Source organism: Girardinichthys multiradiatus, chromosome 20, assembly GCF_021462225.1.
Source record: "Girardinichthys multiradiatus isolate DD_20200921_A chromosome 20, DD_fGirMul_XY1, whole genome shotgun sequence".
NCBI lineage: Eukaryota > Metazoa > Chordata > Actinopteri > Cyprinodontiformes > Goodeidae > Girardinichthys > Girardinichthys multiradiatus.
This window is the reverse complement of record NC_061812.1, coordinates 17293103-17306835: the sequence shown is the minus strand read 5'-3', so window position 1 is coordinate 17306835 and position 13733 is coordinate 17293103. Positions and strand designations below refer to the sequence as shown.

The window sequence follows — 13733 nt, the reverse complement described above, 5'->3', positions numbered from 1 at the left end:
TAAGAAAAAGCTGTCACTAAAAATTACTGTTGAAAAGCACGTCCTCTCCTTAAGCCATAGGATAAGGATGTTATTGTGGATTGGGTTATTGGAGAAATCTACTTAATGAACTGTAACTCTTATGAGGAAGCTTGCTGGGCATATCTCCACAGGCTCACAGGGTTAGCCTGTTTATTTTAGTTATGTCATTGGAAAATGAGGACAAAGAAAATAACCAGACACTAATGCCACTGTATGCCTTGATAGAAATCTTGGCAATTTGCTCCTCTTAATGTTTCAGTCTAGGCTCAAAGCCAAGCAGTTAGGGTCAGCAGGGCTGCAGGCTAGGAGTAACTCCATCGATGCACGTCAGCCGGAATTATCTGTAAATGAAAGCCTCTCAGCAAAATGTGTTTCTTATTAACGTACGGCCTTTGCTCTGGACCGTGTCAGACTGGAAAGTATGATGCTAGTCTTTGAGGGTGGAGTACCCTTTATATACACTATCAGCAGCTGGTGAATAATTGCTCCAGGAACAACTGATTAGTGTTTACTTGTCTGTCGGGGGAGTAATTACTGTCAAGCAAAGTCTGTAGCAGCTGAAATGAGCAATTGATAGTGCACCTCCATGTTCTCGGCTGTACAAGGAGTTAAGATCCAGAGCGAGGATAGGCAGCGACACAGCGACGTAGACCAGTAACAAACAAGAGAGCTTGAACTCTTCTTCAACTGGTGTGTTATCTGCAACATTTGACAGGATAAGAATGTAAAAGTATATTCAGTCCATGCTTTGAATAATTATTTGTAACACAGCATGTTGTGTCAAAAAGGAGAAATAATATTTTACCTGTTTGCATGTTGCTTATAGCTGCAACAAGGGCAGGATCAATATCACATTTCAGTCCTGCGGCAGAAGCAAGCTCGAAAACACTCAGAGTCACCTGCGGGAGCATAAACATACAAGTTTTAATCTTTAATTGTAAAGATAAAAAAATCAAAGGAGGCTCATTTAACCACACATGCATTACAGTTTCACTTTTGTTCTCCTGCAAGGTTAAAAAGTTTAATGAAGTTCATATGTAAAGTATTTTGTTTGTTTGTATTTTAAAGTATTTTGTATTTAAAGTATTTTGTTTGAATGGCATCGTCCCACAGCATATCTTAATACAACAGCCATCGGCATGAGAACTTGCACATTTCTTTCTTGTGACAGAAAATGAGCACACCGTTTCAGAGTTTGGTCTACGGACCGACACTAAATCAATAGAAGGTGTCTTTGTCTTGACTTATGGCTTTTTGATCTTGGCCTATTTCTGGTTGCATGCAAGACCAGCCTGTCTAGGAAGAATGTTTCCACTAAGGTGGTTCAGAGAGCAGATCTGCAGCCACAATCAGACTCTCTCTCACGGAGGCATAAGAGGGCTGCTGACGTCTTTGGGGTTATCCTGGCCCAGGCTGTGGCACGCCTGTCATGCCTCACTCAGAAGCCAGACGTAAGTAGGGGCGGGAGAGTTCATGAGTCACAGTCACAACGATCGCCCCAGAGGGAGATCAGAAAATCAGTTTGGTGGGTACCGAGGAGCTAATACATCTGGTTCCTCAGGCTACCAAACTCAAGAGTTGTTGTTAAATAACGTCCATTATTTTGGTGTACCCTGTATCATATCAACACTACTTTCTGCAACACGACATCTAACTTTAATTGTGGATCTAAGGCAGCAACTTAAAAAAGAAGCTTTTAAAATACTTTTAATTAGCTAAGACTGAAACATGTAAGATATTGTATTAATTGCTATGTCTCTCTACTTATGAATGCCATTTTAAAATCCGTTTTTAAAATGAATGCCATTTTAAAAGTTGTTTTTACCTTGATGTCTGTCTCTGGGGAGATGTAGTCTCTTAGACACTCGATGGGGGCCATCAGGAACGGGCAATGTTTACGCAGGATCTAGATAACAGCATCACAATATGGTTACGATGTAATGTATTTATGGAATGTAGTTGGATAATGATATTGAAAACTAATGCAGTGCATGCATGTAAAAAGGTGTACCACAAGTATGACAAATCCATTTGGGTGGCTGAGAGTTCCTCATTCAGGAAAAAAGTCTAATTACAGTGGAGCAAGAACGTATTGGCCTGCTTAAAAGATGTCTTCAGATTTTGCTTTCTGTCACATTTACATTTTTCAGATCATTCAACTAATTTTATGGTGTTGGGCCTCAACTGGGTGTCTTACATGTTTTAGATGTCACCCTGGGTACACACACCAGAATCAAATGACTGGTTCATTACCAGTCCTCTGGCGACATTGAAGACATGTTGAGGAGGTAATTTAGCTATTTAATTCAGCTGTGCTGGAACAAGGACACATATAAAGCTGCAGGACATTGGCCTATAAAAACTAAAGTTGGACACCCCTGTCCTAGACTTAAATAGACTCAGGTTATCCAGCTGTCCACCTCTTAATGGCTTTCAAAAACCAACAAACAAAACAATTAAGATTTGGAGTGGCATAGTCAAAATCTGGACTTAAATCTAATTAAGATAAATGTGGGCAGCCTTAAACAAACTGTTCAAAAACCCTCTATTGTGACTGTATTAAAACAATTTTGCAAAGAAGAGTGGGCCAAAATTCCTTTACAAATATGTGACCTGAGCCTGAATGTTGTACATGTTAACTGGTATGACTTGGGTGTAAAGTGACTATGGTAAACAGCCCAAGAAGCCTTTAATTAAGCTATATGGTTGTTGTAAAAAAAAAAAAAAAAAATACCAAAGATTTAAACTTATGATGTGACAATGTCAGTCAAAAAATATCTAAAACCTTTTCATTTTGATATTTATAGAGGTCAGCTTTCAGAGGTCAGCATAAACTCTTTGGCTATAGGCTTTACTTTTTTCTTATCCAAGAATCAAAATATTTTTGTAATACATTTCAGCATTCATCATATTCATAATATATACAATCAATTTTATACCATCAATGTTAAGACATCTGCTAAACATTACATCTTTAAGACAGTCCATTGCCATTGATCTGAATGACAGGATCACTCCGATGATAGTCATCCTTTTCAGAACATTCTCTCCACCTGGAAGACCACAGAAAATCAATCAGTATGCGAGAAAGGAGGTTACAGCCACATTAGGCTGCACGATTGTTCTGAAGTGCAGCAGTGTGGCTGAATGTGAAACTAGCTTGTGTCACTTATCAGCTTAGCTCAGTATGTGTTGGACATCTAATGTGACCATTTAACCTCTGTAATTGTAGCGTATATGAGTACTAGCATAAAATGAGTGTTTAGCACACATTACAGTGAGTCTTTTTCTTCTTTTCTCCTTTTACTTTGCAACTGACCTTCTGATGTCCCCTTCTGTTTTTTTTTTCTATCCTTCAGCTCTTCACATCTCTATTTCTTATCATCGCCAATTCTCACCTGTCAGCCTCTTTTTTAGATTGACCATTTCCTCTGGCTTGTCAAAGTTGTTTTTCATCTGCACCAGGATGTCCATGTTCTCAACCACCATTTTCTGACAGAGAAGAATAAAGTGAACTAGGAGATAAAACCAACTTTAGGTTTAAGTTATGAAAAGTTATTAAAACCATAGCATTGACTGATCTCTTTGACAGTAGCCTACCCACTGCAACACCTTGCTTCAGTCACAAGTGTGACATGGTGAGCTCTGCACAGCGCAGCGGTATTAACTGTTAACCTACCCCTTTTATGTGTAGGAATCAATAATTTTACAAGATAAATAAAACTGCAGGTTCATACAGGCTTGGCATATTTAATTAAGATAAAAAATAATTCTAAATGCACAGTTTTCCACTGAGTGAAGTTCAATTTACCCACCCCCACTTTCTCTGAGCTCATGTCCTTCAGCACATATTTGTCCATATAAGTAATATTTTGGTGGACTTGGAAAAGAAAAACCTGGTTTAGCATAGTCTGAGCGCAACACTAAACGTTAAGCTGATTACCTCTGAAATGGGGCATGATGAGAGTTTTCCGTTTCAGAGCAGCTGATCAAAGTAAGTTTGATCAACTGAGTGCGTGCACAGAAAAGAAGAGAAAAAAGGCATAGTTAATGGAGCTCAGATACTGTAAGTAACCATAGCACTGGGTACAAAAAGAGTAGAGTTGCCACTTTACTTTACCATGGCCTTTTCAAATAAATGGATAACTATATGGAGCTACTGCGTCTCACTTGACAATCTTTTAGAAGGATTTGTAAATAGTAATTAACTCTTATTTGTGATGTGAAGTTTTAAAAAATTAAAACAAATGGCACCCATATTGTGACAAAGAAAAGGAAAAATAGCAATAATTTTTAAATATTTTTATCATTATTTGGGAATAGGGCAAATAAAAACGAATGTTATTATCTATTTCATGAACTAGGTAAATCTTGGGCATTGTGTCAGAAATGTGAATGTAAACTATCTTTATTTACAACAAAAGAAAACTGTCTTTATTTCACATCACACTTTACCTTCAGCTCGCTGACTTGAGAAGTTATGTGCCACATCAGGTTCTCCCCCATAAACTTCATGCCATACGGACCAATCAGTTCTGCCAGGGCCTGTAACTCTGTAAAAAACATTTGATTTAGTTAACAATTATGGTGCTCAGAGAGAGTGCAACAAAGGTAGATTTACAACAGCACAGTTCCAGTAAAGTGATACTGTTTCCTAATGTGTTGTTTTCACAGGAATTCAATACAAAGCTTGACTCAAAGTCTTATCTTGCAAACAGTAAATTTGATCAGCTGAATCAATGAACCTCAAAAACTGCAGCTGTGAGACTTTTTCATCAGCTTGATATGGGAATGAATATAGATTGATAAGAACATATGTAGTTTAAACTGGAGGTAGGTAATGGACTGGGCAGGGGGGAACAGTAAATATAGACAGCAGGGATGACAATGTGTGGAGGCGTTAACTGAAGTGTTGCGTGTGCAATGTTAACTCTTGTCGGCATAAACGTGAAAATGTGTATTAGAGTGAATAAAGCCTTCATAAGGAGCTCAACTGCTGCCCTGAGGAAATGTGGAGGAGGAATGAGAAGCTGTGTGGAGGAGAGTCACGAGTGATGCTATTATAGTTACGTGGAAGGGACAGAAGAGTAGTGTAAATAGGCAATACTGACGTTTATACAAACCAGGCAATGTCAGATAAACTGACAAGTGGTGAAAAAGAAAACGTTGCACACCAACACAACTGCAAAATCCACATCCTCTTGAGCAACAAAGCTCCTTTTGCATGCATACTATTGACAGAAATCTGCAAGTTTTGTCATTTGTGAACAGTGAGTCATTTCTTGAACCTGTGGGCTCATGATAACTGAACAGAATTTTTCTGTCCTATTTAAATAATTATTAAAAGTAGGGGAAAAGTTTAAGTAAAAAACAAAGGTGTGCTTTTACTTATTTCCTTGCATTCTAACTGTTTTATTTAATAAAATATTTGTTTAAGTTTAAGAAGGTAATTCACCCTCTAATGACAACACCATGGTGGAAATTCAGCTTGATATGCTTTCACTGCTTGTGCTTTTTTAATAAATTCCATGTATGTAAGAAAAATGCTAATGAACTATCACATTACAAAACATAAAGAAGCATTAAAGTCAAGGAAAACTATATTACTATTTTCTTTTAATGCGAGGTTTCTGTTGTTTGTCTTCCAGGTTTTCAAAAGTCTTCTTTGTACATCTATTTTTTGTACATTCAGCCTTTTTTTGTGCAGGTACAGTAAGACTATATTTGCCAAATGTGAAATCATAGCACTATGCAGGTAGGAGTTGGGCCTAGGACTAGTGCCAGTTTGTATGCCCTTCATTCATAGATAAAAAATGACAAAACATTGTTGCACAAACTTAAATAGAAGAGTATTGTGTCAACTTATAAATATGAAGAAAAGGGTTACCTTGAAGTTTTCAGTTAAATGAAAAACAAATAACTGCCAGTAAGATTAATATGTAATTGTATCAAGTTTATTAGTCACAGAAGTTCTGGGGCTGACCTGATACATCTGAGAATTCCTCTGCTCTGAAGCTTAGTTCGCTGTCAGTACTCTGGCTGACAAAGCACTGCATTGTAGGACAGTGGACGATCAGGGAACTACTTGCTTGACGTAAAACTGCCTCCAGATACCTGAGGCGCAGAAAACAAATAATAAATAAGCAGAAAAATGCCTTTGATCTCGACAGGACAAGTTGAAATAAAGAGAGTAATTAAAAAGATCACTTCTCTGTATGACCCAGAAAGTCAGAAAACAAGACAGAGAAAGCTTGAGGGGTACACTTCATATATACAGTATACACTTACAGTGCATGGTCCTGTATTCATATCCCTTGAACGTTTTCTCATTTTGTGATGTTACAGCCTCAAACTTGTGAAGGAAGGAAAAGGACAAGGGGTTTGCTAAACTTTTTACATTAAAAATTCTAGAAGAAATGTTGTTTGCATTTGTATTCAGTCCCATTTTTACAATGCTTTGTAGAGTTAGGCTTCCAGGTTTTAGAACTACTTTTTGCTGCAGTTAAATCTGCTAGTCTTTTTGGGTATTTCTCTGAAGATTCACACACATGGAGACTGAAATTTTTGCCACTTTGTTTTTTCAAAAAAGCTCAAGTCTTGTCAGATTGGATTTAGAGTGTATGTAACATATAAAGTATTTTAAGTCTTGGCACAGATTCTCAATTGTATTCAGGTCTGACCTTTGATTAGGCCAACATAGTACTTGACTAAGCTGCATCCCTCTTCCCTGTCCCTGCTGAAGAAAATCCCCACAACATAATGCTGCCACTACCATGTTTCACTGTGATAATAGTGTGTTCAGAGTGGTGTGCAGTGGTAATTTTCCTCCACACAGTGTTTTGTGTGTAGGCCTGAAATTTCAGTTTTGGTCTCACCTGATCAGAGCACCTTCTTGCACACACTTGCTGTGCACCCTACAAGGCTTTTGGCCACCTGCAAATGGGACTTCTTATGACTTTCCTTTTATCAGCTGAGTACTCGCAAAAAGGCCAGATTTTTTGAGTGCACAACTAAAAGTTTATCTCTCAATAGAGAGACTTATCTGACTTATTGATCTCCGCAGCTCCTCCAGTTAAAAAGGGTCTCCAGGCTGCTTCTCTTGCTCAGCCTGTCATCTTTATTGGACGGCTATATCTTAGTAGGTTTGCTGTACTTTTAGCAAATTTTGTTCCGTTTTCAGTTGTAAACTGAACAGGGCTCTGTGAGATGTTTAAAATTTGGTTATACCGTTTTATAACCTGACCCTGCTTTAAACTTTTTTATTACTTTATCTCTAACCTGTTTGCTGTGTCCCATGGTCTTCATGATGCTGGTTGTTCACTAATGATCTGTAACAAACCTCTCACACCTTCACAGAACAGATGTATTTATACTGTGATTAAATTAGACCCCAATGGATACTGTTCATCAATGAGGTGATTTCTCAAGGCTATTACTTGAACTGGATTTTTATCTGAGTAAAGGGTGCTAAATACATATGCATGTAACACCTTGCTGTTCTCTATGTGCAAAAAAAGCCGCAACTATCATTTTCCTTCTACTTCACAGTTATGCACTGCTTTGTGATGCTGATCAAATAAATTCCCAATAAAATATAATCAAGCAACTGGATGTTACAAAATAAGAAAGAGTTCAAGATGTATGAATACTTTTGCAAGGTGCGGTATTCCTCACACCCACCAGGTTGTGTAGTAGTGTGTAACCGTCAACCCTCCGTGGGAGTCCAGCGGCTGTGTCTGCTGCAGCAGCACACTCTTCACCAGCCGTGTGACGTCCACGTTGATATAGCTTGAGAGGCTGTGCATACTGGCTGTGTAGGATCTTATCCCTGCCAGCAGGTCAGAGGGACGTGTTATCTCCTGGGTGGTCTGGTTGTAATTGGTCATCTTGATGATGATTCTGGAGAAACATGTTTAAACACTGTCACTTGTCAGCGGGCTGACGGCTCTCAGATGGGATCTTAAAAGTGGTTAAACGAGCCATGATGGCTTGGCAGTGTAAGTCAATGAGTCTTGGCCTCCAGGGCTTCACAGGAAATGAGTTGACTTTTTTACCAAAGCCAGTATTTCTCTCACTTTCTCTTGCTTATTTTATTTTTAGCTTGAGCCCCATAAACCAATCACTGGGATAATGCTGCTACTCACAGGAACTAACTTTGATGTGACAGGGCAGATAGTCATCAACTATGACATAGAGACCAAACAGAACATATCCAGAGCATCATTAGGACCAAAGTTTATATAAATAGGACTGAAATGGGCAGAGCCAGGGAATGTCATCAGGGATCTCTGCTTAGATTTTTAGGTGTCTACAACACAGCTTAACATGAAGGAATCAGAGGGTATATCAGAATTCATCACTGTGGTGAAGAATACATTTCCCTATGATGACAGATTATTTATAGGTGTACTAAAGAAATCTTACAAATCAGAAAATGTTGGATAGTTTGAAACATGTGATTCATAGTTTAAGACTGCATGTCACATCCTGCTTAGAGGCACAATATATTGTATTTTTTATGTATTTTCAACTTTTATATATTATGAAAGTCAGTTACATATGTAGAAGCTTTAAAAGGGATATTTTCTAAAATTTTAGGATTCATTTAATCATTGTCATCTCCTACGATTTAGTAAGCTTACTCCATCAGGCGCATCTCCAGCTGGGAAAGGAGAAACTCCGCTGGAACGACAACATGTTCAAAGACCATAAAGTCGTTGCTGAGACTGTAGGAGGAGCAGAGCTCTGTCAGCATCATGTGCATCTTGTCCACACTAGAAGACAAAGGGAGGAAGATTCAGTCCTTTAGGAGGTTAGGAGAAATATTTTAACAATGACTTCAGTATAGATTGGTCTGTCACACACAAATAAGGTAATAAAGATTACAGAAAAGTGACGGCATGTTTTCAAACTGAGGCAAAAGGGAGAAAAGAGAGAGGATTAGATTGCTCTGGACTTAACTAAGGACATGGTTAGCTATAAAAAAAAAAAAAATCAAACTATAAAAACAAAAAAATAACATATGGTGCTGGTAAATTGTACAGTATAGTTTTATTTAAAAGTAAAAGGTGTTTTTTTTTTATCTTTTATTGGCTTAATAAACTGTCAACCTCATCTAAATCAACTTGAAGGGTATTAAAGTTCAAAGCATATTATATATTCTAGGTAAGAGCTTTCTTATTTTGTCTCTTTAGTAATAACAAAAGAAAAATTGAATCTTAAGAAGAAATCAATCTTTTGAAAACATCAACACACATTTGAATTTTAACCCAAAAGGTGGTAGAGTTTACTACATTGGTTGATTCTTTGTGACTATTTTACACAAGCCCAATGCACAGAAGCATCATGAGCTTTTTGGTAGCAAATTAGCAATTTCTTAAAAACAAACAATGGAAATAATATTTAGTGGCAGCTTTTTATATGGGGGTTATATGGGGTTATCCATTAGTTTTATGTTGCTTATTTGCATGTTCTGTTGGGATGGTGTGGGTGAGTCCAGAATAACACAATAACTACTGTAAAAATATGGCTGCATACTATGGTTGGCTTAAATCGTAATCTGATTTGTAACTTCTGATTTGGCAGTTTAGGAAAGGGCTATTTTTGGAAATTCAAACTTAATTTAATGGTATCTTGTTTAAATTCTAAAATATTTAATTTAAAAATTTAATGGTATCTTGTTTAAATTCTTAAATTAGCTAAAACACAATTTCAGTTTTATGAAACATTTATTCTAGTTGTTAAAAAACATAAATTATGTTTTTTTTAACTTTATTTTTGCATTGTTTGGACACAGAAGAAACGATTCACCCAACCTCGCATTCAAGAAAATAAATGCCACATTGAAACTGTATTGTGGGTGTTGTCTGTTTTTATTAGCAACAGCACCATGTGCAGTTAATTAGTACATTAATAAATTAGCTGGATATCAATGTCATATGTATGTCTGTTTATAACATCTTTTTATAAAAGCAAGAGATTGTTTTGTCTCTTCTGTTTGCAAGGAGCATGCAGAACCCATCTATAAGCGTAAATGGTTTAGATATTTATACCTTAAAAGTGAGCAGTGTCTAAGTATTTTATGGTTCTCTTATACGGATAAAACGTTTTTATAAAGTGTAACTGTATTAAACTAGTTATGTGCTGCAGAAGTACAGTTTATCTCCTTGACTTGATTGATGATGCTGTACATTACTAGAAATCAAGCACCCACATCCTCAAACCTCTTCTAGGTAATACAGGGAAAAATAGGTAGAAAAGTTATCATTATAGGAGAAAACACTGTAAAGCTCACTTGGTGGCCACTGTCCGGTCTTTTCTCAGGCTCTCAGCACCTGGTTTCTCTTTTTGGACCTCTCCTTTCTTTGGCATAGGTTTCTTCTGCTTTCTGTAGCGAGCGGCACTGATGGACTCAGCACAGTGCTTAGGTAGCAACTTATCCATGATGTGAATGGGGTGCAAAGAAGGAAAGAGGCCAGAAAAAGGGAAAGAAAGAGAAGAAAAAATAAGGCACAAGTATTAAACCTGGTGTTCAAAAGACCATTCAGCTTTTGTTATTCACATAACAGGAGATAAATTAAAAAATGTTCTATCTTGACATCTTGGGGAACTAGAGAATTGACACAGTAAAAATGAACTCTTTGAATAAATTTTCCACGTCTGCTCTCTACCTCCAGCTAAACACACAGATGCCAAGCTGTGGTTAGTTCGATTATGTGTGGACATGGACTTTGGCAGAAACACGCTCTGCTGAATAATTAGTTTTCAGAAAGCTGAAATAGACTCAGACTCCACCTGGTCATTGAGATTGCGCTGCTCAGCACATATCTCCAATACAACACTGCTCGTCTGCTTTGCTATCTGTTCCAAGAAGGTCACACACAGGCGCAGACTTCGCTTCTCCAGGATCTCTGTCTACACATAAAAACACAGGCGAACAAGGGAAGTTTGTGCATGGACAGAAGACTATTAATGCTTTGCTCACTTTTAATGATCCACCAGATATCCATATTCTTAAAAACAGCAGAAAAGCTGACAGAAGATACAAACTTCACAACCAATATGTTTTAGTTTTAGTGACTTTAGCAACGTGAAAATAATTAATGAACTTTCATATGGAGTATAATTTATTATGCTGTTGTCAAGCATGCAATTTTAAACAGATGACAGAATACTGACCTCTTCTGGGCAGAGAGGGTGTCCACACTGATTGAAGTGGGAAAAGACAAAAGGGAAAGACATGAGATATCGCTTCATGGTCATCTCCTCACTGCTCTGGGTAAACATCTTCTCAAAGACACGAGGGTAGAAGCTAGAAAATAATAATAACCTCTTTAAAGACAAAGGAAATCCACAGCAGATACAAATCAGAGAAGATCAGAGCAGAGAAGAGCCTGACCAGAGTATGGAGAGCTCAGATGTCTCATAGAGCATTTCTTCCACGCTGTCCACCATCTTAGTGTGAAACTGGATCATGTTCATCACCTTAGCCAAGTCAGGATAGTCTTTCAGTGGAAGAGGTGCCTTATTTACACTTGTATAGGCCTAAAGTTAAACAACAAACTTAATTTGTAAGTAACATGAAATTTTCTCTCAGTTTTAATTTTTTGTATATTTAAAACAATAAAAAAAGGAAACCTGTAGTCTTAGCCAGTCCAGTCTTAGTCCTCGGAAATCAAATTCCTCTTTGTTATCCACTGCAGAGAAAAACACACTCATATTTGCTGTATTAAAATATACTTTTGAAGTTAAATTGTAACCTAAGTTCAGCAAGAACGTTTGTATATTTGCAACATCCCACAAAGGCTGAGGGAAAAAATTACCAGCAGGTACTTGGAGGTGCTAAATGTGAACAAAACCTGAGTTTGCAAGTCCTAATTCTGAGCAAACAACATTCCTCTGTCCTGAGGCAGTTTGTGCACATTATATATATATATATATGAGGCTATATTAATTGTTCATTTAGAAACACCCTTCTGACTCCTGGTGCCTCTTCTCAGTGATGTTCTTCCTAAACTTTAGAGTAAAACCTTGTCAGGTAAGTAACTAGAGTTTTCGATTAAATTACATAATAATACAATATGTTTCCCTTTGAAGTAAAATAGTTCATCTCATCATGCTTGAAATCTTAGAGTAAAAACATGACATAAAAGATGAAACAACAGTGTGCCACTGTTCTTTTGTACACAATTAATTTCCCTTTGGGATTAATAAAGTATTTTTGAACTGAATTGGATAGAATATTTTTGTTTATATATATTTTCAAATAAATATTGCTAGTCAGCGGTTTTTCCACTATTTTCAAAAATATATATTATATATATTGTCAATATAAATAAAGAAAGTACTTGTTTCTGTTTTTTCCAGATTTTTGTGTTTTGGATCATATTTTGTGGTGATTACCTTGTTTAACAGAAAGAGCAGAAAGGGCTGAGACAAACGAGCTCATGAGAACCGACTCTTCCTCCGGACAAACATACATGTTCTGAAGTAGAAGAAAATAATGGTCATTAATGTTGCTAATATAAATTAAATAGATGTCTCCAGGTGCATTCAGATTTCTTATTTTTTCCCAGTTTTGATCTCAAGATTGATATAGCATGCATGTACATGCTGTTAAAGTTATGTACCTGTATGGTGTCATTGAGAAGCAAGGCATCAAACTGCGCCAGGTACTGAACATGGTAGCGCTGGACTACTTCGTTAAACTTTCTCATCAGTCCTCTTAACTTCTCCATATAAAACAGCAGCTCTGCCATCTGACTGAAAAGAAATAAACAAGCAAAAAATATATATTTTCAGACTCAGAATTCTTAATAATTATTTTTTTGCCGTCATTCAGTCTCATCTAAATATTTTGAGAAAATGGTATTTAGCTGCCGCTCTTTCTGAGGGTTTGTGAAACTCAACTAATTAAAACAGGTTTATAGATAGTAACACCTCATTTACTCCAGTGTTGTGGCCTTCTGTGAGACAGAACTTAAATTCGCCGCTGCCAGGTATCATCACGCTTGCGTGACTGCAACAACAGCATGTAACTGCAGCATTCTAGGGTTAACTTTCTGAATACCTACTTGTCGTTGTAGTCGTCTAGCGTCTTCATCTTTGGCATGTTCTCCGAGTGTCTGACAAGCCACAAGACCTCGTCACGGGAAAATGACAAAGCCATCATGACAAATAGGGCCTTTGGGATTTAATTGGACCAAGGAGCAGAAAAAAAGGTGAATATTAGGAAAGGTCAATTTTTTTCTGGATGGAAACTGGATCAACTAAAGTAAACACTTTTGTCCTCCAGCGTCTCATATATTTCACACCTTAGGTCCGAGAAGTCCAGGTTCATCTTCCAGAACTTTGAATAATTCCTTCAGTGCTGCTCTCAGAAAATGCCTCCTTTCTCTGTGCATAGCTCCACTGGTTACATAAAAAAACCAAATCATTAAGAGAAGCTACATGGCACCTAATAGTTAGAAAAACAAAAAGAGGAACATTTATTTTACCAGTTGGCCAGAACGTGATCACGGCATTCCTTGATGTCTGCAATGCGCTTGCTGTATCTGAATAAGTAAAAGAAGGAAGTAGTAACAAACAAATGTACGTTCTTATAGATGAATAACTGAGAGGGATCTAAAAGTGTCAGAGTCTTAGATTTATTCCTGGCTCCTAAAACGTGGATTTTTTTTGTAGCATTTGTCTTTATTTTCAATATAATGAAA

The 13733-nt window shown here is 37.2% G+C and overlaps 1 protein-coding gene across 1 annotated transcript in view; it reads right to left on the bottom strand.

Moving 5' to 3' along the window:
• The window catches only part of nckap1l (NCK associated protein 1 like), a 30490-nt gene that overhangs the window by 3430 nt on the left and 13327 nt on the right, over positions 1–13733 (bottom strand). The window contains exons 10-28 of the mRNA XM_047348547.1: positions 13518–13574; positions 13335–13431; positions 13095–13204; positions 12651–12783; positions 12424–12505; positions 11659–11717; positions 11420–11565; positions 11200–11332; positions 10816–10935; positions 10316–10455; positions 8664–8795; positions 7702–7920; positions 6005–6135; positions 4477–4574; positions 3420–3513; positions 2992–3074; positions 1847–1927; positions 827–920; positions 604–720 (exon numbers count right to left, since the gene is read on the bottom strand). Coding sequence (XP_047204503.1) covers positions 604–720; positions 827–920; positions 1847–1927; positions 2992–3074; positions 3420–3513; positions 4477–4574; positions 6005–6135; positions 7702–7920; positions 8664–8795; positions 10316–10455; positions 10816–10935; positions 11200–11332; positions 11420–11565; positions 11659–11717; positions 12424–12505; positions 12651–12783; positions 13095–13204; positions 13335–13431; positions 13518–13574 — 2126 coding nt within the window. The remainder of the gene's footprint in view (positions 1–603; positions 721–826; positions 921–1846; positions 1928–2991; positions 3075–3419; positions 3514–4476; positions 4575–6004; positions 6136–7701; positions 7921–8663; positions 8796–10315; positions 10456–10815; positions 10936–11199; positions 11333–11419; positions 11566–11658; positions 11718–12423; positions 12506–12650; positions 12784–13094; positions 13205–13334; positions 13432–13517; positions 13575–13733) is intronic.